This window comes from Homarus americanus, unplaced genomic scaffold (genome assembly GCF_018991925.1).
Source record: "Homarus americanus isolate GMGI-L3 unplaced genomic scaffold, GMGI_Hamer_2.0 scaffold37032, whole genome shotgun sequence".
Taxonomy (NCBI): Eukaryota; Metazoa; Arthropoda; class Malacostraca; order Decapoda; family Nephropidae; genus Homarus; species Homarus americanus.
In genome coordinates, this window is record NW_024731852.1 from 6,175,917 (window position 1) to 6,202,941 (window position 27,025).

General features: G+C 36.8%; 2 protein-coding genes across 3 annotated transcripts in view; one reads left to right on the forward strand and one right to left on the reverse strand.

Moving 5' to 3' along the window:
* The window catches only part of LOC121867977 (DNA-binding protein SMUBP-2-like), a 76,034-nt gene continuing 49,009 nt past the window's right edge, over positions 1 to 27,025 (forward strand). For both annotated transcript variants that reach the window (XM_042368152.1, XM_042368153.1), the window contains exons 1-11: positions 1 to 125; positions 3,001 to 3,130; positions 4,951 to 5,107; positions 7,601 to 7,773; positions 8,140 to 8,308; positions 10,124 to 10,266; positions 10,592 to 10,740; positions 12,724 to 12,861; positions 15,076 to 15,214; positions 16,138 to 16,282; positions 18,490 to 18,660. In XM_042368152.1, coding sequence (XP_042224086.1) covers positions 3,026 to 3,130; positions 4,951 to 5,107; positions 7,601 to 7,773; positions 8,140 to 8,308; positions 10,124 to 10,266; positions 10,592 to 10,740; positions 12,724 to 12,861; positions 15,076 to 15,214; positions 16,138 to 16,282; positions 18,490 to 18,660 — 1,489 coding nt within the window. In that variant the 5' untranslated portion in view covers positions 1 to 125; positions 3,001 to 3,025. The remainder of the gene's footprint in view (positions 126 to 3,000; positions 3,131 to 4,950; positions 5,108 to 7,600; positions 7,774 to 8,139; positions 8,309 to 10,123; positions 10,267 to 10,591; positions 10,741 to 12,723; positions 12,862 to 15,075; positions 15,215 to 16,137; positions 16,283 to 18,489; positions 18,661 to 27,025) is intronic.
* The window catches only part of LOC121867978 (alkaline phosphatase-like), a 31,199-nt gene continuing 25,449 nt past the window's right edge, over positions 21,276 to 27,025 (reverse strand). The window contains exons 8-12 of the mRNA XM_042368154.1: positions 26,888 to 27,024; positions 26,512 to 26,710; positions 26,140 to 26,237; positions 21,865 to 21,982; positions 21,276 to 21,626 (exon numbers count right to left, since the gene is read on the reverse strand). Coding sequence (XP_042224088.1) covers positions 21,502 to 21,626; positions 21,865 to 21,982; positions 26,140 to 26,237; positions 26,512 to 26,710; positions 26,888 to 27,024 — 677 coding nt within the window. The 3' untranslated portion in view covers positions 21,276 to 21,501. The remainder of the gene's footprint in view (positions 21,627 to 21,864; positions 21,983 to 26,139; positions 26,238 to 26,511; positions 26,711 to 26,887; position 27,025) is intronic.

The window sequence follows — 27,025 nt, forward strand, 5'->3', positions numbered from 1 at the left end:
GATGAAAAGAGGGGTTCCGGACCCCTCCCCATGGATCCAGCTCTGAGATGAATTAACGAATTGACGTTGGTAACACTGGCACCTACACTGTACCTCGCGCTATGGTGAAGTAAGACAAGCTGATGGTGAGTATTGCTCGTGTATTATTTATTCTTAACTTAAATAATTTATGGTATGTCATATTCTGTATGCTTAATTTATGGTATGTCATATTCTGTATGCTTAATTTATGGTATGTCATATTCTGTATGCTTTGTTTATCACGTCAAACACAACTTGTGGGCAATTCTTCGGTAAAGGTTCAACTAACAACGTAACCTAGATCATACTACTGAATTAGCTATTGACGAATATTGAGTTCCAAATTGATGTCATACTAATTTACCTTTACTTATTTACCTAATGGCACTTATTAGAGGTGGCTATGCCGAGGGGAGGATGCCAGTGGCCTGTGTGGGGTCTTCATTGTTCTTGATAATTTTGTAAATTGCTATTTTGAAGCCCAGTGCTGATTTTGATTCCACAGCTTGAGCTGGTTGACCGTTCTATAGGTCTACCACCCTCGTGTGAAAAAGTAGTTCCGGTAAATTTGCACTGTCACCACACTATTAGAAAGTCAAAAATATATTTTTCTAGTGTACTTGTTTGTGTTTAGACCGAATATGACCTTCATTTCTTGCGGAAATTAGCCGTTTTTTTCGAAAAATTTTCGTTGGACGTTTTCCGAAAAAAATCATGGCAAAATACACCAAAAAACACTAGAAAAACAAAAACCAAACCTAACCTAACTGACTCTTACCATTTGATGGAATCACCTATTTCTTACCTTATTGGCCTGGTTCTTGTTCGTTGTTGGATTCTGAGATTCTTACACAATGCCACATATGTTGGTCTTTGCGATATTTTCATTCGGTCTTGCTCTTAGTACACTTTACTGAGGTTGGAAGAACACCATTCGATCGAAAAAATGCTATAGTTTCTTCGTTTTTTTCCCAAAAACTTGCAATCAGCTCCATATATTTTAAGTGACGCTCATCGCAGACTTTCATGGTCGGAACTGAATTTGAATTTCGAAATATGAGAGATCCAAAATAAAACTCGTATTTGATTGGGCCAAAAATACCGCGAATTAAACCCAAAATCATTTTAATTGATTGCAAAAACAAAAACGCTTTTGATTGGCCGCGTGACGTGTACGGGAACGCATGCGCGTGATGATTTATGAAGAAGACACGCAGTGTAGGAGGTGAGGTAGGCTATAATGGCGCAAGATTAATGGAAGAAAATAGAGAAAATTTTGGATACGCTTTCTCCGTTATTATACATTTCCACCGGTAATGTAATACATGTAAATGAAAATTATCTTATAATTAGACGTCTTATTCGAATATGATAATAGATTAGTGGTAGGAATGTGTCGTGTGTAAATGCAAAAATACCGTAGTTCCTTATAATAATAATAATAATAATAATAATAATAATAATAATAATAATAATTGACGGTTTATTGAAAAAGTCGGCAGCCCGAAGGCTGAAATATACATCGGACAAAAATAACATTACATACAAAGACATGGGGTGGGTGGGTCGTTTAACAAAAGCTTTCATTACTTAAAGAAGAAGGAACAATGATTGAACTTACAAATTATTTAGTTTACAGTTGATGGCCTGGGTGTGGGCTGGTCATGATGGAGATACCAGGTCGGTGAGGTGTTCACGTAGTGTAGTAACTCGTAACTCGTCCTCGGATGTTGATGTGAGGGACCTCACGTGGTGATGGAGACATCGGGTGGTGTGATGTTCACGTGATGTGGTAACTCGTCCTCTGGTGTTGATATGAGGGACCTCACATGGTCAAAGAGACACCGTGTGGTGTGGGGTGGTGTCACAGTACCTCACTGCGCGGTGATGTGTTATCCCGTAGTCAGGCGCATAGCCTGCCGGCCCTCTGTTGTTCCCAGGGTGGACGGATTAGCACCTCTTTGTCAGAAGATGGTGGTTAGTTCCCAGGGGTGCTTATCCCACTGGTGGGTCACGGCTCTCACTGGTACTGTCTAGTATGTAAAGAAATGGCCCGGACCACTGTTTTCCAAATCCTTGTCAATCAACAGGCCTAAAGTTCATCAGAAAATTGATCCTTGAAATGGTAGAAAGGTAAAGCATAAGTTCAGTTGCTCACTCAAATAAACATTTCGGTAAAATTTAAGTTTCGGTCATCCGTGTACAGTATTTACCCAGATTCCAACCTAACCAACCAAAACTAATGTAACCTAACTAAACCTAACCTAACAGAGCCACAGAACCCAGGAACTATAACCTAACTGGAGGGCTTTGCCCCCCCCCCCCGATCCCCCTTTTTGGTCGGGGATAAATTCCTTAGATTCCCCAGATGACTGAAACTAATATAATATCAAAAATTTTTGCTAACTTCTGTAGAAGTTTCCCTTAATGAAGTGGATTACAAAACCATTGGTAGTTTGGTAGTACAGTGGCTTAAGATTCAATTTAACGTCCTCACCAGTTTCTATAGAAAGAGTTAATATTTGCTATTTGGATTTTAGATTTAGGAAATGCCGAAAGTTGAATTATTTACCGTAAATACTCCTGAAAAACATGCCAAGTCACCACCTGTTGTCCGTTTGTTTACAACTAACCCGCTCAGTCCGAGTGTACTCTCACGTCCACTAAAAGCGTAAAATTACACCATGACTCTTCAACAAAGTTGCTTTCATTAGTACCAGATATCAAATTAAGTACTTTCTGTTTAATATGGCAGGGGGTCTGTTTACTATCCCCAAGGTACAGTATTTGAGATGAGTTGGCAATATTTTAGCTACAGGTCAAGAGCTATAGTAAACTACAAATTCACAGATTGTTTCTTGAGTGTATTTGACCAAGGTTGTGCCAGGTCAGTTTTAAGCTATAGTACAGTACTGTATATGCAAATTTTTACTATTGATCTGGAAAATAAGATACACACTGACCATTGTTATTTTCCAGGTTATGTTGTTGCAAAGTTGAAAGAATGTCAGTAAAAAGACCTCAGCTGTCCTGCCATGATTGGATTGTGTTACACACCTCTCTCCTTGAGGAAGAGAGGAAAGCAGAAGTCTCAGCTGCTCAAACACAGGTAATGACAGATATCCTGGTTGAATGGCAGAAGGTAAAACTGTTAATTCAACTGAGGTAGCTAAATGCTATTATTACTTTTCCCTTTTTAATCATCAGTGGTATTATTGATCTTTCTGTTGTATCTTTGTTGAGCTTGTGCCTTTATTTATCTCCTGTCTGCTTACTAGTTTACATTTAATATCCTCACCTCAGTTCTACCCATCAGTCATGACAATTTGTATACTACAGTACTTGTATAGATTTTTTTCAGAAATTCTATTTTAGTTATACAGTACAGTTTGGTATGTTGGGAATCAGTTCAGGTGATTAGTGCAGTATTGTAAGGCAAGCAACCAATAACCATTGACTTTAAGAAAATTATATTTATGGTGCCCAGGGCATGCATAGTCTACTTATATCTAAAAATAAATGAAGCTATCATGCATAGACTTGGAAGATTTTAGAGAAATGTAAAATTTAATTATTTTATTTATTATGGAATGGGAAGTACATTTGACAAAAATGGATAAAACATGTAAGTACAAGAAACTGCTGATGTATTAATTACAAGTGAATGATATTGAGTAATAGAATATTTGTAATTAAATTTAAATCATATTACAGAAGGAGGGGGCGAGAGGTAGAGGGAGGCAATGTTGAAAGTTTCTGGATGGAATCCTGGAGGATCATGGATGTGGATGGATGTCTGAAAAGCTGATCCAAACAGCAAGAGACAGACCTGAGTGGCAAACCATAATTGCCAATGTCAGACATGATGCATTAATGATGATGAGTAGGGAATGGAGAAAAGTTGAAGATGGTGCTCCACCTAAAGAGTCTATGCTAACTGACTTTATACAGTGGCAGAATAATTTGAAATACTTGCCTCTTAGTGTGCTCTGAGTGTTACTAAAAACTTTATTTCATTGACTTCCTTTGGAAACGATTGATAAGATGCCAGAGATAGCTAGAAAACAGTTCAGACTTCTTACCATCATTCAGGATACTCACACTAGGTTAAGAAATAATGATTACACATTTTGCAGGCCTCTATGGGCTTTCCTAGACTTAAGTGTGATTTCCCCTTTAGTTGAACTTTGTAAAGGACTCCAAAAACTTATCAGGTTTGAGACAGAAATATCTTGTGAGGTTGGGTGGGTGATGGGGCCTATGATGTAACAGTGTACTGTATACTGTAACTAGATAAATAAAAAAGTTTGAGAAGCTGAAAACAATAGTACAATTAGTTCTCATTATTTAGCCAGAATTATGTGACTTGATGGCACTACTTAATGAGTCATGTGTATCTAAGGAAGATTAATTACTTGTACAAGATTTGATGGTTAACTTTTCCTAAGTTATAAAATATTATCTCATTCAATACAGGGATGCCACTTTTGATATTTTATTTGACCCTCGTCAGACTATTTTCTTCAACACAGAGAGGACCTTCTATGCAAGGGCTTAATAGACTATCTCTCCTGACCCCTTTACTTTGGAGATGCTACTTTTGATATTTGGTTAATACCATACAATTTTATTCAGCACAAAGAGGACCCGTTCACAAGGGGTTAATGCAAGCCTTACTGATTGTTAGATAAAGTTTAGTATCTTCATAAATACAGATATTTTTTTATTTAATTAATTGATTTGATTTCTCATCTGTTATAACTAACAATGGAATTGTAACCTCAATTGTTAAGAAAAACCCTTGATCAGGTATTGACAAATTTTTCATGTCTGTATAAGGCTTATACATATCACACACTTTTGTTTTGAGTGCAGATAGATAGATCACCTATATCAATACTGGTTAGTCATGTATGAAATGGTTGGCAGGTTGAAGGAGTATCAGTGAAGACTTTAGAAGCACGAGGGATAGTTTTAGCTCGCCTGGTGATCAAGGAGAGGTCAACTGGACTATATGGGCGGCCACTGTTTACTCTTGTTCCATCTAAGAAGGATGCCATATTGCCAGCAAACAACTTTTCTTCAGGTATGGAGGCTTGTATGTTGTTGCACAAGGGTTTTAAGACAGAGAAACTGAGATAACCTCTTATGTTTCTTATATGCTTATTAATTTTATAGTCTCATATCTGTCATAGGCAGTGTTTGTGTAGTTATCATCAAGGCTAAGGGTTGAAATTCCAGATATACTTCAGACATTAATGGATAAAGCTAATGCATTGCAGTATTAGTAATACTTTTCTGTTGCAACCATATTCTGTCGTCATCCCAGTCCAGTACAGTACACTGGTCATGTTCCTGACAGCTGTTATTATACTCTTAGTTAAATACTTCTACCTCTTCTTTTCTAACATTTATACTATACTACAGCCAGGTAGCACTTGCAATATACACAGCCAGGGTTGATATTTTAACATATTTTGGGTACACCAATCACCATACCCTCCCCATCACACCCAATGGTCAGAGGGGAGAGTTCAGGCACAGAGGCTGCATTTTGAGGCCTGTTATTTTTTTTAGTTCCATGTCTACACAATCAGCACACGCATCAAACCAAGGCTATTATGGACCCTCTTTATTTCATACCAGTCTGCTGTATTTTGACTAGTATATTGCCATCTGCCTTTGAGAATTGGCACATCAAAATTGTTCTCTTCTGACTGCCTATTTACTACAAAAGTAAATTACAGTTTTCACCTTTCATTTAACTAGCTTCAGATACACGAGTCACCTAGGACAGGCTTGAGCTTATAGACGATATATTGATCTTTCAAATCTCATTTTATATCAGAATGTGGTCTTCAGGATATGTATATATGACATGAAGTCAGCTAGACTAACTTGACCTGGTCCTGGTTATTCTAATATGCCTCATAACAATTGATATTCAGTCATCATTTATCGTCATCATGAATGACAGCCAGAGTCTAGACTCTCGTAATGTGACATCAGCAATTTCAGCCTTCAGTAGGATTTTTTGCTGTCAAATATCCCTTTTTGAGAACACATGGTTTTGATTAGAAGATATAGCTAACTAATTAATGGATTATTCACAGCCATTGTTGTCGAGGGTTTGTCAGGGTTTTCAACCTGTAGTCATGGTGATAACTATACACAAATCAATTAATCTTGCCTTCATTACAAAATGGGATTTCCAAGATATATCCATCATTTTTGAGTGCCACACTATGATAACTCAACTGACTTTCAATGACTTTGTGTTAGTTGGATACAATATCCATATTTGTTTCTGATTTCAAATTTTACAAAATCCACATTTGTCTGTGACATAGTATCCTACACAGGCTGTTGGTCACCTTCCTTTGACATGGCTGCCTCTAGTGGGTGGTCTTTCACTAAATAAGGTAAATAATTGGAATGATAGGAGAAAAAATATATTCTAAAAAAAATGTTTTTATGTACTGTACTTTTAAGAATTATTACATGTTGTAAATAAAAAAGAGATGGGCAGAGTATGTAGAAGAATGATAAGGATAGAATGGAGGTGAGAAACAAAAAGGAAATAAAAATGAAGCTACTAATTCTAGAATCAAAAGTTGAGGTAGCTGTGAGGAAAATGATAAAGTTTGTGGGGTTGATCAACATGGAGCAGAATTTATAAAACAAATGGGCAAGAATGGGGTCAAATGTTTGACTAAAATATGTAATTCTATATCCTTCAAAGGAGACTCCCAGTGATTTCAAAACATTTTTACCTAAAATACGAGGAGCCTTCAAGTGCACCCAGTTCAGAACAATTAGTGTAATAAGTCATGCCTGCAAATTTTTATTAATATAATTTTAAGTAGAATAAAATTTAGACTAGACAATGAGTTATCTGAAGATGAAAATGGAATTAGAAAGGGAAAATGAACTAGAGAAGCTCTATATGGTTTAAAATTTTTGAGTGAAAGGGCTTTAAATTAAAAAAAAAGAATTACCGGGTATATCTGCTTTGTTGATTTTGAAAAATCTTTTATAAGATAAAACACAATAAACTTGTAGAGGTCTTGGAAAAACTTGGGTTAATGAAGGAGATAGGGAATAATACAAGGCTGTGTTCTACCTCCAACACTGTATAATATATATTCAAAATTCATAATGAGAGGAGTTCGAAGTTACAATGAAGAAATAAAAGATAATGGTAAAGTAATATAAAATACTTTACACTATATGCTATGCAGATGATACTGTACTGCTCTTATCATGGTTAATGAAGAGGCATTACTAAAACTGGTTAACAAATTAGTGGAAAAAGGTAAATAATATGGGTTAAGAGTTATGCTGTAAAGACAAAAGGTGATGGTTGTTTCCAAATTGAAAATACCTGTATACGTATTCTAAAATAATAACTGTGGTAGGCAACAGGGAACTTAAACAAGTGGTAGACACAACCTGAAAATGTGGAATACTGTGGTTGATATCCCTCAGCTATGAGAACAGTACTGTACGTGTATTGATTGATAAAAATTAATTGACACTGTATTTTTTTCTCCTTTTTTGATGGGAATTTCCTCCACAGGTGATATTGTGGGTGTACGTGTTTTTGGTTCAGAGCAAGACAACCAAGTAACAACAGCTATTGTGACATATGTTTCTCAGGCATTGATCCGAATTGTTATTGATGAGGGTGCGGATGAATTGGACACTCTTGGTGATGATGTACTGCTGCAGCTACACAAACTAGCTAATGATGTATGGATATTCTATAGTCAATTTTCATCCAATTCTAGTTTTTGTAGTCATTAAATATTTTAATATGCCTGTGACTCTTCAACATTCCTTTTATTCTCCCAATTGATTATTAGGTATTCCATATCAAGAAGGGACACTGTATAGTTTTTGCTCTCTCTCTGTGGTTAAATTTTTTCTTTAATTTCTCAACAATATGATTGATATCCCAACCATTTGGCAGTCTTTTCTCTATACATTGTTCAGTCAACCTTCACATCTACCATAAATAACATTAGTACAGGTACCGTATATCATTTCACAATTCATGTCATACTGTATTCATCTCTAACCTTTTTAGCTTTACTAAGTTTTCCATTTTCTTCTCAGGTAACATATCGAAGGATTAAATCAGGACTGGTTGAGCTTGAAAAACAGATTAGTGGTCCATCTTCACATTTAGTGTCAGTTTTATTTGGGGAGACAACACCTAGATCTACAGCACCTTCCCTGCCACCGCAGCTAACTCGGACAGATGGCAAATTGACCCTCTATAATCGTGAGTACAGTGTCTTTGTATGTGATAATGTATTGACTAGTATATTGAAGTGACAGATCAATTAGGAGGTTGAAAACTTGAGGTAGGGTATAATAAAGAGTGTGGTAGTATATGAAATAGTAGAAATGATGCTGTAGCAGTGACATGTGGAGAAAATGACTACAATTGGGGGAAGTAAATGTGAAAAGAATGAGTTGAATTTTCAAGGAACAGTATGGTTGCTACAGTGCAACTTCATACAGCCTCAGTCATACCAAAATTTTGTCAAATTACGTATTTTCGAGTCCCGACGTCAGTACACAGAGACAATTTTCGTTTGTAATTCACTTTAAAATGGCTGGCAAGCTTAAAAGTGAGAGTTTTGTGGTGCTGAGAAGAAAAAAAGACGCCCATTTTAGATTTTCTATGTACTATTTAAGCATTTTCGACTTACGACCTGGATTTGGGTCCCTAACCCCGTCGTAAGTCAGGGAAGAGCTGTACAGGCATTCCTCATTATTTGAATGAGTTAGGGGGAGACTGAGTTCCCAGATGCCACATCCCCACTCTTGCTCACCCATTCCCCTCCCAAGATAGGCACACTAACTCCCACGGACGTAAGAAATGTTTCTACTCTTTTTTGTTTTTGACCATATGATAATGATTTCTTTCTTTTTTTTTTGCACATTCTGTATGATAAATGTGTGCACGTAACAGTAAAAAAATAAAATAAAATTACGTATACCTACCCAAATATATGAGTAGAAAAATAACAATAACACATCTTGGCCTGGTAGGGGGAGAGGTAAGAGGGTGTAGCTACAGGGACAGTCCTTGGCAACATGTCAAAGTCCACGCATGAGTTCACTAAACACATAAACACCCATGTTCTTCATATTTCATATTTTAGATAAACGTATTTTCGGTATACAGGTACACTCCATATGCCGCTAGCCTACACGGTTTGAAATATTTCTGTAGGGTATTGTAATTTTTATTTGCAAATAAGCAGGGTATGCTTTGTAAATATCAAATAGAGGTGTTAAAATATCAATTGCAGATATGCATGGTATTCCTGTATCTGGATTTATCCTTGCACTCGTTCTATAATGATTGACAAGCATAGTGCAAATGTTGTTGCTGAGGGAAGAAAAGGTGATTGATACTAAGTTTGACATTTGAAGGTGTATTAAAATAGATGAACTCATCAACTCCTCAAGGTAATTTACATTATAAAAAAATTATATGTTTAAAATGATGTGCCTTTTTACACTAAAAAGGCTTTTCTGTTGGAGTCATTGTTTACAGTGCTATATCACATATACAGTCCTTTTTTATTCTTAAAGTAGAAAAATTACATAAAAATCCAGTCCCTATTCTTACTTTATTACATTATTTCTTATGGGAGAAATTGTTCTGCTTTGCGTCGCATCAGCAACATGCATAATATTACGATCTGTATCCCTTTAATAAGATTAATGTACTTTTCTAAGTAAACAGAAAAAATTACTTTTATGGTGTTAGATGAAGCTGAGTTAGAAAACAAAATGAGGTGTAGGAAAATCTTTTGCCAAACCTTAGAATGATGTACAGGTATACCACAGATATAATAAATTTTTACCAGTGCCTGTGTTTAAGACTTAATTATAGAGGTGAAGAAACTTTTGCTATAACTTGAACCTGGTACAACAGTTATAGAGAATTATTAACAGTGATTGAAGGAAGAGTTAGTGTTGCACTTTACCCTGGGCTCTTCCACCTTAGTGGGGAAAAGCTTTCAACAGTGAAAACAAACATCCTGAACCTCAGCTAAGAGCTATTATAATGATCCCACAGAGAAACTGGACAGTTCTCAAGAAGAGGCAGTGCAATTTGCTATTCAGAGAAGTGATTTAGCAGTCATTCATGGCCCACCAGGCACTGGCAAGACAACAACTGTGGTTGAAGTTATTCGGCAACATGTGAAATTGAAATCTAAGGTAAGATACTGGTATGTTATATTATGTTACTGGTTGGGGTACCTGGTGTTGCCTGGGTTTGTCACTCATGACATTTCTGGGGTGTTTGTGTATATCCATGCCAAATTTCACATTTCATTTCAAAATTAGTGTGTCAATGATATTTTACGAATCTGAATCACCTCCCCACCAAAAAAAAATTAATGAGGTTTCACTGTAAATGTTCAGTATTTATATAGTACAGGGTAGATTTTTGTTGTTGTAAAATATCAGATTTTTGTAATCCCAACTGCTACATACTGAATGTATTTCTGTAAGAGAACCTAATTCATGAAATCTGTTTCAGATTCTAGCCTGTGCTCCATCCAACCTTGCTGTAGATAATTTGGTGGAACGACTTGCAGTTGCTGGTGTACGTATAGTACGTTTAGGTCATCCAGCACGTGTTACACAGCTCACCCAGAGATATACACTTGATGCAGCTTTGTTTCAAAGGTTGGTAGTATTATGTGTACAGTATGATCTTGTCTCATATCCTAAAGTAATTATGGAATGACCCCTCATATAATATGCCAATGAAGCTACCAGGTTTGGCCCAGGGAATCCTCATACTAAGGTGGCTGGGATCTAATGTGAGGCTGCTCTCACTCCCCACATTACCTTTTCCCACTAGCACCATGGAAGAGCCAGGAAAATATGTTACCACTCAAACCTTTAGGGTTAAAACAGAATCGAAATATCAGCAATTCATTCCAGCCTTAGACAGTTGGGACAGGACATACCGTACTCATCTAATAACTATACTAATGTTGTAAAGAAACTCAAGTGTCATGTCTTATATAAAATATTTTGCAAGTTCTAAGGGATGTTGTTTAGGGTAAGAGGAAATTTCTGTCTTTTTATTTTTTAAAGTGTTTACTTTAGCCAACAACCTAATGGTGAGGCAGCAAATATAGCAATTGCTTTTCCTTAGGGAGTGAGTGCCCCAGCACCGGACTTTCTCTGGTGTGTAGTTCACTTGGTTTTTTATGTAAGAAATGGATGCTATGGGTTGTGGGAGTCTGCCAAATGTTTCTGAGAGAAATCCAATGGCAAGGACCGAGATATCCTGTTGGAATTTGTATTATATTGGAACAACTTGTTTGATTGTGTTTTCTTACCTGGGTATAAATTGACTGATACATAATATTGTATTCTTTCGGGGGTTATTGTGTATTTTTGTCTATCCCTTGTTGGGTGGACCCTGAAAAATTACTTTTGGCAGAGTCCAACACCAGCTTTTTGTATAGTTAGTTGGTTCAGTGAAAACAGTTGGATTCTTCTCATTTTCCCAGATCTTGACTGCCGCTCACCATTTACTTAGCAAGTTAATTTTCTTTTGAACCTGGTAATAGCTATGTTAGGTGCTTCAGGTTCCTTCAATTTCTCATTTGTTTATCTCATAGGAGTGAGGAGGAGATTATATGAGAGCTGTGTGTGGTACATTCATTCCATGTTTAGATTTGATCTAGATCCTTGTTTTGACATTATTTTTAATTTGGCTCTGGGATTTGTGTGGTTCACTATAATGAATTGTATAGATTTAATTGACCAGACACCTAGTCCTATGGATATTCCCACTTTATGGTTGGTCATTTGGGGAATTATATTCGTGTTACATTTTTGCTTTTCATCCTCTGGGTTTTACTGTTTGAAATCCATAGGAATCGGACCACAATACAGTATTTTCCTTCCAATGTTCCTGTAATGTGACACAGTATAATGACAATTCGAAAGTTCTTTTTCCTAAAAACAATAAGTGTTCTGGGATCAAGGGTACAATAGGTTTCATCTGCCTCCTTGGGATATCCGTATAAGTTGGCTGGAAGTGAGGGTCTGTTTTACAACCATGTCATCCAAACTGTGTATGGCAGCCACAGCTTCTTACTTTTTTTGGGGGGTCGTGGAAGCTGTTGGGAGCAAACTAATCTTTGACTTGTCCCCAGGTACCTTAGTTTGAAGGTTCCCTTGACCAAACCTGGAAGCTTTAATGATGTATTCTGCATGGGTTGTTCCTTTATTGCATAGTACAGGTAGTTATAAAATGAGTTTTTGGAATCAAACTTACTTTTCACCTCATTGTGTTAGAATAGATTGGCAAAGTTAATATGACACAACTTGTATTAATTCCCACTTTTAGTTTTTATGTGCATTCACTCAAAACACTATCTTTACAAATTGTGTAAGACAATATGACACAGAGAAAGAATTGCTGTGTTCATTCTGATATTCATCGACCCCCCTAGTAAAGATAGTTTTTTGAGTGACTGTACAGAAGTTAAGTCAACTGAGCAACTTATAATGTTAGATTAGTTAAAACTGGATTTATAAATTTGAGCTATAGTGTTACCTGTTTTCATAATTATGAACTTTTATTTAAAACTGAGTTCATATATTTTAGTACGTATTCCTTATTCCTGAAGCAAATTTACTTGGCAGTGATGAATCACAAATTCTGGGAGATATTCGACAAGATATAAGTGACCAGCTGGGGAAGTTAAAGAAGGCTAAAGACAAAGGCAAGAGATACCATATTAGAAGTGAAATAAAAACATTCAGAAAGGAACTTCGTGAAAGGTAAAGTAAAAGATATTAAAGTTTCCTTATTTTTTAATATTCTCACAGTATTTTGATGTGGACATAAAGGAGGTAACAGTGTTTGTGAGTGTATAGAGAGCTTGGTATTTAGGGATGCATATGCTCCTTTTTTATGATGTTGATTTGTTGGAAGTAGTAGGAATAAACTAGTTGAATATCCGGGTTCTTGTTGTGGTATGGGAAGACCATGACAGAGCACATCTGGTATGCCACTTTAAGAAAACAAATGACAAGTATTGAAGGAATAGTCTTTGCACTATGCTGTATTGGCAAAGAGCTTAAAATTGTAAGGGAAAATATGTCAGGACAGTAAAGACATCTTGTGTGTTTCATATATTGTGCTGTACTGCATTTGTCTTCCTGATATCTCCTGTGCTGACAAATTGTTTACAGACTCGAGCCAAACTTCATCATTATCATAATCCTCTATATTAGTACTTTCCATCTAATTTGAGTCTACTGTATTTTGTCCCATGTTGCCATACATTTATATTTACATTTATGTTTACTTCTACCAGACACATGAGTATCACTTGTGGCGATCAGATGTGCACTCCAATAAATGTCCATTGTAGGGTAACTACAGGGTATGTAGCTGTGAAATTTTTTAGGGTGACTTATAACTACTGGCTACATATAACATCATTTTATGGCCCATGGCTACTCCAAGATATTTGAAATGGGTCAGGAAAAATCAAGACATGCTGTATTTCATACTTCCATAGGAATCTGGTCCCAAGTGTATGAGGCATGTCCCTAGGACTGAAAGGGTTAATGAATGCATTTAGTATCTCAGTGTTTGCTTTAATGTTTTACTTTTCCAATATGCATTCATTTGGTATTAAGTATATTGCATGCAGTGTTTTCCTTAAAAAAAACATTGCCTTTAGTACCAAATATCCAGCATCCAGTTCAAAGCATATTGAAGTATCGAGCTAAGAAATAAAAGAGCCATTATATCCTTGCACTGGAGTATAGCATTACAGTGTGTTTGTGGAATGAGAGTTGCCCCAATCAGGATACATGGGGAAAAAATACTATATAAGTAGAAAAGTAAGAAAATACTGATAAAGGTGTAAGTAAAAGGCAGTACAGTACCTTTACTCTTTTGGCTCTTATTCTCTTCGACCTGGTGTTGAATCATCATCCTCATAATCATCATAATCTTCATCATCATTATCATCATTTTCTGGCCATTTTCTGCACTTATGTTAGTTAGTCATGATTACTTGACACCAGCTTTCCATGCTGCATGTTCTCCTGCAGCCTCTCATTGGTTCTTTATCATGGATTGGAGGTGTAGTAGCAGTGGTTTCCTGCTGCTATTCATGATTTAATTTGTTTATTGGAATGTTGATCCAAGATACTGTATATAAATTCTCTCAATAAATTAATATTTAGGTCATCAATTTGCACTTGTAAAATTACTGGTTCTTCCTCTCTTGGTTTCATTAGTTTTGTTTTCTTTTCACTTACTTTGAGTACTCTCTCAGCTGGTACTGTAATTTGAATGGGTGGAAAAGGTGTCCCATCATTCATGACCATGAGGTTCACATCATCAGCAAGTGTTAACTACTATTTACCGTTAAATTTTATAGTTCTATTCCTTCTTTTGTACTTTCCATTATCTTGTGGACCTCCAACACAAAGTTATACAAGGCTGGGGACAATAGATGCCTCTGCTTTAGACCATTTATGAAACTATAAATAATTTGCAATTTTTTACCCTATTTTTATAAATGTTTTATTGATAAAGTAACAAATACAAATAAAGTATAAGTAACAAAGACAAATCAAAGTTGACAGAGAAATGGTTATTAACTGTATCACCCAGGCATGATCAGTTATTAAAGCTATTCCTTCTTATGGATTTTGTGAAATAAGACAGATAAATATGGCAGCACAATAAGGCTTTTGCAAATTAATACATGTACTGTACAGTATGTTCTTATGAAAATTAAAGCTGCAAGGTGAGACAATGGCTTATATAATCTGATAAACTTTATTACATGATATCGTTCACCCTACAATACAGTATCAGTAAAAGGTAAAAACTAAAAAGAATTGACTTTCTACATGTTTTTACAGTCTTGTAGTTTTTGATGGTGTTTTATTACCGTACAGATCTAACTATACAGTATATTGGTTTTCTATCTTATTAGAAAATATAATGACAAAAGTTTTTGTTGACAGAGAGACTCGACTGATCCGGCAGGTGCTTTTGAACTGTGACGTGATCCTGGTAACCCTGACCAGTAGCAGCAATGATGGGCCCCTTAAATTTTTGCCCCCAGAACACTTTGATCTGGTGGTTATTGATGAGTGCTCACAGGTATTGCTAACTTTTCTCATTTTATGAAGTTGACTTCTCAAGTAAGATGTTATAAGGTGTTTGGAAAAGTGGATGTCTAACATGATAATAGACATTGAAAATAAGTCCTGTAATGTGGATGTTGATTTGGAGAGTGGAGTGGATGAATCAAATAGAAGGAAATTGCAACCTGTACTTGTGAATACTGTATTATGTTTGATGCAGTAAGGAAGGGATTTATGGAATTTGTTTGTACCAAGAAAATAAACCTGAAGAAAAATTAGAGATTGACATTACTGGTTCAAGGTGATGGTGAAAGTATTTGGTGCACACTTTTATTTTTGTACAAAAAAAAATAATGTTGATTTTTTACGGTGAAAATTGATGAGTGAAAACATTATATTCTTAGGTACAACACTGTTTGTAAAGTTATTCGGATAGACTTTATTGAGAATGTAGGGAGGTGATTCTTTACTGTATTTGACACTGACTTGATTTTTGTAGTATGAATATAAAAAAAATATGAAAGAAAAGGATGTTGTATTTGGGAAGTGGGTGCAGAGATGATTATTATGTTAACTAACCAATGAGTGTTGAATGGGGTACATAAGAGCTGAATAGTCTTTTGGGAGTGTATATGCTAAAACAGGCCTATTTATTTAAACATAATATCAGAAGAAATTCATGAATACATTTCTGTTTTCACCCAAAAGCATTACAATTACTTTTGGTTACTGAAGTTATTTTGGCCAGGGGGTGACTAAAAGGTTCATCTTTTAAAAAAATAAAGAAAAAAAGACGTGCAGAAATTATAAGAGTTATGATATGAATTGACACTATTTTACTAAAGTGAGTTGTAAGGGTTTTATACATTACTGGAAAAGGGAGATAATTGTTCCTGGATATTTTGAATTCGTACTACCTCTTTGATTTTTCTTTTCAAGGCGATAGAGGCTGCATGCTACATGGCCCTTCTCCGTGCACCAAAGCTAATCATCGCAGGTGATCACTGCCAGCTGCCTCCAACCATTGTTTCGCCTGAGGCTGCAGCAAAAGGTCTTGAGCACTCACTCATGGAGAGAATTATAGGTGTGTCTTAACATATATTATCATTCCTTGTGAAAAATTTTCAAGTGAATACTGTATGCTGAACTAGCAGCCATAGTCCTTATGTATTTCTTCTCCCCATCCTCTCACCCCTGTGTCCTCCATGATCTGCTGATAAGGCTATTTTTCCACCTCTCCATCATCCATACTTAAGAACAGATGCTGAATGGTCCATTGACCACCCAATTGCACCAATACTGTATACTTTGTTTCTTCACTAGGTGATCTTTTCTGGCAATCAGAGCAGTGAAATAGTCTTTGTCAAACACTTTGACAACAAAAGATTTCCTCATCTTTCCATTCCAAATATCCGTCAACACTAGTAGAGACATTTACATATTGGCTTGACTTAGAATACATGAAGGAAGCCACCATTTATTTGCAGGAAGAATGTGTGGTGTGAAAAGTTGAGGGTGGACTGAACAAGTCCACCAGTTTTGAAATATGTTCAGTAGAAAGCACAAAATAAAGAACTTTGGAAACAACATGCTAAAGTTAAATGATGAGAAAAAGAGAATTGTAATTTATGCTGTTGAATTTAAGACTTATTTCATATTCTATAACCAGCATATACTGGTATAGGAGAATGTAGCCAAAGATAATGTAAAAGTTATTCCAGACTCCATGTTATTTATGGCATTTTTAATGTATGGTGGTGCAATGAATACAGTTTAGTCATATTTTTGAGGAATGCTTTTCTCCTGCTGTATGAAGTGTGTTTGGGGGTGGATGGGGCTGTTTGTGGGGGATGGAGATGTGTGTGTGTGTGTTGAAATCATCTCAGTAAAGCATTATTCATGGGAGGTATCACATGCATCTCTTAGTTCTTTTTTCTGTTGAAAGTTCTTTTTAGTAATAATCCCGTTAAGTTGTTTTATGCATGCCATGAAAATTTTGATGGGTATTATAGCAATCTAACATATCAGCCAGATAACCTTTAAGTTGTACAGGAAAATCCTGACTCATGGGCCATTAATTGTTATGTAGATGAGAACTTAGTTCTTGTATTCATAAAATTACTGTACAGAAACACTTTGGTTAATGAATGGGCTAGTGTCTGAAACACCAATTCAGAAGCGGTTGTTTAGAAACTAAAAGCTAATTTCCATATAGAAACAATGTGATTATTAGGTTAGGAACTGAACCACCTCACAAAACCCCAATTTTGCTAAGATTTCATAATTACACTACAGTACCTTGGATCCTGTTGTTGCTGTAATCACTGGATGTGGTGTTGGTATTTTTTCCTGAAAGAATAGGCCTGAAAAGAACTGTTTTGTCTACATCAAACTCTTGGTGAGCACTGTACTGTATCCCCCTTTCCTTAATTACTGCAAAAATTTGTTTGTGAAATATATAATCTGTTTCTATGGCTGCACTAGCAGCTTCATCCACTCTTATTCTTTATAAAGTAGCCCTGTTTATATATCTGTCAAACCATCCATTGCTGGCCAAAAATGTTTACTCACAAGAACACCCACCTCCCGTGCCTTTTCGCGAATTACCATAAGGCTAATCAGTAATCGACGCCGTTTCTTGTCCCCGATCCACATGATGAGTGGACTTCTCTTCTTACAGTACTTATTACTGTAGACTGTATTGAAATGGCTCCTTTCATATATTCATTGGTGCTAACTTTGTTTATGAGAATCATTCAAGCTGCTGACCAGTTGAACCCCATAGGAAGAACTGGTCTGAGTTGGATGTCTCCCTTCTTAGCTCACTTGATAATGTCCACTTTTTGTTGCAGTGTCAGCACCCTACACTGTTTCTTTGCAACAGGCACATCACTAGGTCCACACTTACACTTATTGGCCATGGTTGGGCTCAAACAAGATGCTAAATGAGTGAAAAATTTAGAGCGAACAGTTTTGCTGGCTTGGAAAATGGTGACGAACCAGGCAACTGATTCTTTGAATCCAAGTGCCACTGAAACACCTCACAACCATGCAGAAGATGATAGTAATCCTCCACCAGTGAACTAGTTCCATGACAGCTTCCAGTGTGTTCTTTGTAAATCTGAGGTAGCATTCATATACCACTGGTTAGGTTCTGGGAGGCTTGTTTTTATTGTCAAAATGTCGTAACCTGTACATTCGTTAACTGGTGTGTTCTTGTCCATATGCATATTTATTTTTACAGAAATATTTTGTTTTACAAGGCATCATTGTTTCCTTAATTTCTTCCAGATCAGTGTGGGGAAGATGTTGTGAGAATGCTTACAGTTCAGTACAGAATGAACAACCTCATCATGCAGTGGGCATCTTCAGCTATGTACCAGAACCGCTTGGTTGCCCATCCATCAGTTGCCAGCCATCTTCTCAACCAATTGAAGGATGTCAAAACCAGTGAAGATACAGGTAGAGTACAGCTTTTTAGTTTATATTATGTAATGAATTTTTGTTAGACAATCAGTTATGCTCAGGCTCTCTGAGATGATACGATCAGTTATTGGATTCATGAATGCATTGGTATTCTTTTGGCTCCTGCATCATCATCTGTCTTGATTATGGTCATCAATTCCTTGGCATTATGAAAAAGAATGAAATTCTACTTTGGGTGGCCTCTCAGACAACTAGGTATAAATGCCTATTGTTGAACTGACTCACCCTGTGCGATGAGGGTTTTCCAAGTGGGTATAGTAGACCATCATTATTTCATGGTTGAATGCTTTGCTTTTATCATTTCGTGACAACCAAAATTACCCCCACATCTCTTTAATGTGTTGTCAGATCTCATTATTTTTTGGTGTAAGCCCAGGAAAATTACAGGTTTTTATATGGACCACTGTATCTCCATAGATAGTAGCACAGCCACATTTACACTTACAGATGACTCCTAGATAAGGTAAGATGATACACAATCAGAAACAGAGAAAGATCACCTCATTCTCCTTGTCCATTTCTCCTGACGAGTTAAAATAAAGTGGTTTTAGATTCATGAAGAAATTAAAACAGAAAATGTTGAGTACGGTATGTTGTAAATTTAATATACCTTACCATGCCTCTTTGCCACTAATTAGCTGGTTAGTCACTTTAGCTGTCAGTCTGTCCTCATTTGCACAATGTTGGCATATGTACAGATGCCACAGCTACTTCACTCCTGAGCAGTTGATTCAAGTATATAAGGGATTCATTCATCCTAACTTGTAGTACTGCTCTCATATCTGGGGTGGCTCTTCTTCTGTCCAACTGTTAGATAGGTTGGAATCAAAGGCATTTCGTCTTATTAACTCTCCTCCTTTAGTTGACAATCTTTCTTCCCTTTCTCTTTGCCCCAATGTTGCTTCACTCAATCTGTTTTACAGGTACAGGTACCTCTCGTTTTGCACATGTTTTTTTGCCCATTTTCGAATTAACACGAGGTCCAAAATCCCCCTAAAATATTTAATTTACACGTTTCATTCACAATAACACGCATAGTTCACGGAGCGGCCGCCAAACGTCTCTCGCTTCGCTGTTCGCTCAGTCCTTCCGGCTCACTGTACGTGTGCACCACACACGTGTGGCTGTGCTACCTCGCCGATTTTCTACACATTTATCATGGCTCCCAAGTGTCCTTCTACCCCTGGAGGTGCAGAAAATGCCTTTAAGAAGTTAAGGTTGTCCTTAACCCTGGAGCAGAAGGTGGAAGTGTTCGTATGGAATAAGTTGTACATAAGCGTGATTTGCCTGAGTGTACAAGTGGTGTAAAGAAGGATTGTATAAACAGGCTGATGCACACTCCCGTCTTGCCTCAGACGCCTCTCTCACTCAGTTTTTTTTTTGCATGAAATTTGATTTACACGTCCTCTTCAAGAACGTAACCCTCGTGTATATCGAGAAGTATCTGTACTTTAACGGGCAATGTTCGGGTGGATTTGGCATTCTGTGTACCGCCGGCAAGGCCATGGGCTCGTAACACATGTCTTGCCCGCGGTGCCTACCATTTCTCTGTGGATGCCGGTCACACTAGAATAACCCGTTACAGTACATACTTCTTTCCTCACACAGCCAAACTGCGGAATGTTCTACCTTCTGTGTTTCCATACTCATACAATCTGTCTCACTTTAAAAAGCTGGTTTTCCAGCATCTTTGTGGTGTAGATTAATATAACCTTTTCCTTTTCTATTTTTAATTTCTTTCTATTCTTTTTTTTTCGCCCCTTAGGCCCCGATGGGGGTCGTCGACCTGTACCCGAGTGGGCCAATCCCCGTGTTGTAGATTAATATAACCTTTTCCTTTTCTATTTTCAATTCCTTTTTTTTTTTTTCACCCCCTAGGCCCCGATGTGGATCGTTGACCTGTGCCCGGGTGGGTCAATCCCCGTAAAAAAAATTAAAAAAAGAAAGAAAAAATTATGTATGGTCTAGCATATACTAAAACATGTGTCATTGTTGGTTATGTTTGCCATTAAATGAGTTAATGATCTGTGCCATTACAGTACAAGATTCTCTGGCAAGTTACAGTAGCAAGAAATTACTCTCTAAACCAGATAACTTTTGAACTTATGAATCTTCTTGTTGGTCTCTCCACACATCCTTAAGCGTGAAGCTAACTAAGAGTACAGTATAGTGATAAGAAATTCCACTTTAGAATTTTGTATACTGTAATGGTTTAGTTAACACACAGCTGGTGGACGGGCCTCATGTTCATAAAGAAAAATAAAATGCAGACCTTAGTAGGATTTTCACATTTATAAAAAATATAAGCTGACCAACTGGACAACATAATTGTTCTTAATCTTGTACAATATACAGGTACTCCCTGACTTATGACCGGCTCGAATTACGTCCACCCGCACTTACGACCTGCCTCAGTCTCACCATAATGTGGTCAAATTATGTATTTTTGAGTCCCAAAGTCAGTACGCAGACAAAATTTTCATCTGCAATTCACTTTAAAATAGCTGGCAAGCTTAAAAGTGAGTGTTTTGTGGTGCTGATAAGAAAAAGAGACCCAAATTTTCGATTTTCTATGTGTTATTTAAGCATTTCCGACTGACAACCATTTCGACTTACAACCTGGATGTCGGTCCCTAACCCCGTCGTAAGTCGGGGAGTACCTGTATATGGTTACACAAAAAATGGCTCTATGCAGAACATACTGATGCAATGGAAATGTACAAAAGTTTATGCTTTATACATCATGTAGCAATACTACAACAGGTCATTGTGAGGATATGTCAGGAGAACACAGTTTTGATATTATCATGAGGTAAATCATGGAATAGAATGCTCTGGTCTTGCACAATTTTTTTTATATGGACCAACACAGGCAGCAAAACCCATCACATGGGCGATATAGCTCTGTTCATGCATTCTGTGGAACAGGTGAGACATCGGTCCTGCAAATGGAAATTAATAAAGTGGTATTTTTGTTAAGGTTCATATATGTTTGTTTAAATCATGAAATATTGCTTTTTAAATACTGAAGTGTACTGTACTGTATATTGAAGCAAATTATTAATCAGAAATGTCAATATTAATACGTATATAAATATATATTTATATATAATTATCATGACTGGGTATTTCATATTTCATATTGCAAAGCTTCCATAGAATCCCAAAGGGAGTAGTTACCAATAGCATAGGCAGCAACATCTTCTCCAGAATGGGTCTCATATAACATAGGAACAGCTGACAGGGGTTTATAACCATGCTTAGTAGTGCTTTTCTCTCTCACATCTGGTCTTGTAACCTGAAAATTGAATTACCGGGTAATATTGTTATGAAAGACATAATACAATACAGTACAGTGATCCCTCGGTTAACGAACGCCTCGGTTAACGAAATTTCGGTTAACGAATTCCTTACTAATTTTTCCCAACATGTTATCGCCTGCTTTTGCCTGCTCACCAGCTGTAGTATTAGTCCGCCAATACAGTAATCGGTTTTAGGGCTTAAATTCGTTACCATTTGAGTAAATTTCAAGAAGGTTCTACTATTCAATAATTTTCCAAGTCTTATATTAAAGTTTTTAAGTCATTTTAACAATTATTTAACATAATTGAAGTACAGGGAACTAGTTTTTAGCGCACCAAACAGCCACTTGACTCACCCAAAATGGCGTCACTGTGTGTCCCTGCTCAGTGGAGGAAGCTTCTTGCTTGAGACTATTGAACATAAACTATTTTCACATTTTTACAGTACAAATATTGGTCATTCTGAAGTTTATTTTACATATTGACAATATATAATGCAGTGCAGTGTGTATTTGAAGAAAATAATCTTGAATTACACCAAGGGAACTGAAATTTTATGGGGGAAATGGCGGCATGGGGTGACTTCTCTTCCACCCCAATGCCTTCTCTTCTCCCTTCTCCTCCACCCCCATTCTAATTCCCATCATCATCATCATCATCATCAACCAGGAGCCTTCTACATGCACACCTCAAAGTAAGTGTACTTTACTGCATTTATTTTTAGTTTGTATGTAATTTTTGGTGAGCTGGAACCAATTACCCAAAATCCCATTGAAACAATGGTCTCGGTTAACAAACAACCTTCTGGAACGAATTGTGTTCGTTAACCGAGGGACCACTGTATTTGATGGTTCTTGGAACTATGTTTTGCATAATTATTAAAGCATTGTAAATGATATACTGCACTTTAAAGTGAATCAGTAAAGGTAAATTATTAAAATTTTCTGTATACTGTACATGTACTTTGTCAAAACTCAAATTACGTACCTAAGGGGCAAATATGAATTCGGATGTGCTTTTTTTTCCAGAGTAATTGCTTGGGCATAATTTTTACTACACACACTTTTTAATTAATTTGTTTATGCCCATTGTCATCATCATTCCTTCTTTAAACCATTTTCCATGCCCTGATTACTTGATGGTAGTCACTTGCCACCTCTCTCATTAGGCTTTTATCTTTTAGGTAATTTCTCACAACCTCTCCCCATTTCAATTTTGGCTCTCCTTCCTTCCACATTTAAACTCATAACTCTCTTGACCCATTTGGGTTCCTGCTTTCTCTCCACATCCTTGAATCATATCAGCTTACTTCTTTGCAAAACCTTGTCAGTACTCAGCTACCCTCATAGCTCTGAACAATGTTTCTTGTTCAACATCACATTCCATACCCATCTCACCATTCTTAACTCGGGTCACTTAATTCTATGTTTGTCATCTCCTTTAACTGCCCATGTTTCACTGTCATAAAATAATTTTCTTACACTGGCTGGCTACATACATCTTTCCTTTCAAACAAAGAGAAGGTCATCTTGCTGTCATTAAAGGCAATAGCCCCCTAAACACCTTCCAGCTACTACAAATGGGTTACGTTCCTAGAAAATCATTCATTAGGTGAATTTTCATATCTTAAATAACATAACTTGGAAAAAATAGGCTTCAGTTCCCAATGACAAGTAAACCCCAATACAGTGGTCCCTCGGTTAACGAGCACAATCCGTTCTAGAAGGTTGCTCGTTAACCGAAAAACTCGTTAACCGAAACCATTGTTTCAATGGGTTTTTGGGTAATTGGTTCCAGCTCACCGAAAATTGCCTAAATTCAACAAAAAAGGTAGAAAAGTACACTTACTTTGATGTGTGTATGTAGAAGGCTCCTGGATGATGATGATGATGATGATGATGGGAATTAGAATGGGGGTGGAGGCGAAGGGAGAAGAGAAGGCATTGGGGTGGAAGAGAAGTCACCCCATGGCGCCATTTCACCCATAAAATTTTAGTTCTCTTGGTGTAATTCAAGATTATTTTCTTTAAATCAACACTGCACTGCATTATATATTGTCAATATGTAAAATAAATTTCAAAATGACCAATAATTTACTTGCAAACACAGAAAAAAAGTATTTAGTTGAAGAGTCTCAAGCAAGATGTTACCTCCACTGAAAAGACACAAAGACTGACGCCTGTATGCTGTGTTGGCAGGCTGGATGGCGTGCCACAAACTAGTGACCCTACCTTCAGTTATGTTCAATAATTGTTAAAATGACTAAAAAATTTAATATTAAACTTTTAAAATGATTGAATAGTATAAACTTCTTGATATTTACTTAAAGGGTAAGGAATTTAAGCCCTAGAACCGATTACTGTATTGGCAGACTAATACTACAGCTGGTGGACCGCCAAATGCAAGCTAAAACATGTGGAGGTCGGCTCATAAGAAACTCGTTAATCGAGGGATTGCTCGTTAACCGAAGTTAAGAATCTTATGGAAGGTAACTCGTTAACCGAAATCTCATTAACCGAGGCGCTCGTTAACCGAGGGACCACTGTATCATACCTTAAAAAAGGTTTCATAAACAACAACAAAAACTTACCTTACCTAACTATTCCCCAAAATGGGAATATAGTTTTTTCCTGTATCCTCATTGTCATATAATTTGTCTCCTGGCACTCCCAATTTTTCACAATCTACTGGCATATCTTCTACCCTTTGCTGTAGCTATTAAATTGAAGATAAGTCTCAATATTTTTTGAATATTTGATTGTCTTTGGGATAGCTTGAAACTGGGAAAAGTAAATTAAAGTACCGTATTTTGCGGCATAGAAGACGCACCCTGATTTTGGAAATGTAATTCTAGGAAAAAACATTTTATATTTACTAACCTACACCAGTGAAACCGTTGCTTGATATACAGCCCTTTTAGCACAAGTACACACACCTCTTTGAATATCATCACTTAAAACTACTTATCAGTCGTCATTTTCATCAATTTTTAATACAAAATCTATAAGAAGTGGAAATCTTTAATACAGCACTCATTTTATACACCTGGTCTCCTCCGCTTCTAGCGAGCTGTAGTGTTTACATTCTTTCTCTTGATTTTGTCGGTATGACAATGACGCAATTCCTCAATAAATGGCGCTGTCGCACCACTGCCATTAGTAAACAAACCGCACAGCAGCAAGGGTTGTGTAGCTGCAGCCGTTTATTTTTTATTTTTTACCTACTGAGTAAGTAAATAATCATATATTTTGCAGTATATCAACAATATTAGTTTAATCAATTGTTTTATTTTATAGAGAATACAGTCAACCCTCGCTTTACGCGGTCCCACTTTACGCGTTTCCATGTTTACGTGGTACCCTGCCGAACACGGAATGCTCACTTTCCGTGGTGGGTGTACCCATTTACGCGGAGAGCGGCGCGAGCAGGGTGCGCACAAGGTCGCCCAGTCATCAAAACATTACCGAGTTCTCACCCGCCACCCACCACAGCCGGCCCAAGTCAGTGATAGTGATAATGATAGTGAGGATATGGACTTATATGGACTTTGAGGGGTTTGACAAAGAGGCCCTGCAAGCCTCTGTGGTGGATAGTGATACAATTGATACAAGTGATACAGGTGAGGGCCAATAATCTGCCCTCTGCCTCGGAACCAACCCCCCATCCCCGTGTGTCCAGCCATCTTTTCTACTAATGTAAGTGTTAAAAAACCTAATATTATTGATATTTCTCTTAATTATTAATTGTGTGTGCATACCATCATAAAATTAAGAAGTTATTTTTACTACAACGTAGGTATTGTGTCTGAAAAAGTGGAGTTTGGGGGTCGGCCCGGTCTCTATTTCAATTAATCCCATATGTTATGTTGCTCACTTTACGCGTTTCTCACTTTATGCGGGCTGCCGTGGGTTCAATTGACCGCGTAAAGTGAGGTTTCACTGTACTTGTAATTGCTAAGTAATGAGGCAACAGTCTTTGTAAGGGGCTGATTTCAGTTGACCCTAAGAAAACCTCCGCTACAACTAGCGTCGTGGAAGACGCATGGTAATTTTCAAGGTATATTTTTGTAATAAAAAGTGTGTCTTCTACGCCGCAAGGTAGCTGTCTTATAAAGAGAATTTTGATAAAGGCACAGAACATTTTGAAACTATACCTTTGTACCATTCCAGTAATAATCATAACCAAGGCCATTCGTGAACATAAGAGTAGTGAAGGGCATGTTGTCAATTTCAGAAGGTTTATCAGATACTCCTGCAAAGTAATATAATGACAGATCTTCAAATTTACTGTTACTGTATATAAAACATACAAATATTTGTCCAGTAACATTGTATAACATGTTTATCACATACAGTATGGTGACATGAGATTTTATGTTTACATTGATTTTATTATCATCTTTATTATGTTTGATTTCTGTTAATATCTGAATTTTTATTAAATAAGAAATTTTGATATCCTCATTTTTAAGATGTATGTCACAAAGTTGAAGTACAGTAGTTCCTTCTTATTTTCATTTACATACCTAGAATGTCGTTCCCTCTCTTGACATATCCGTTAATGGTCATAACATGCGAGTGATCAGCAGTAACAATAACAAGTGTTTCACTGAGATCCAGCATTGATAGGGCCGTTGTGATAGCATCCTCGAAAGCTAGGATTTCTTCAAAAGCACGCAGGGGTTCTGTGATATGCATGGCATGATCAATTCTGCCACCCTCCACCTGTCATTGGAGATACATATATAGTATGAAAACTTTGTAAGTTTGATTACAAGATAATTAGAAGGTAGCTCAGACCATGGATAAATGATAAAATAAAATTTATTTTGTTTTAGTTACAAAATAATTGTGGTACATCCTCTGAAAAGTGGACCAGTGGGAAATGATCAAGTACAGTACCATTAAGAAGAAGCCTTTTTTTCTGCTTTTTGAAAGCATCTTGATGGCCACAGAAGTCATGTTGGCAAGACTGGGCTGCCCTGAAGGCCCCCTGTTACGATCAATTTCATAGTCCATGTGAGAGTCGGAGAACAGTCC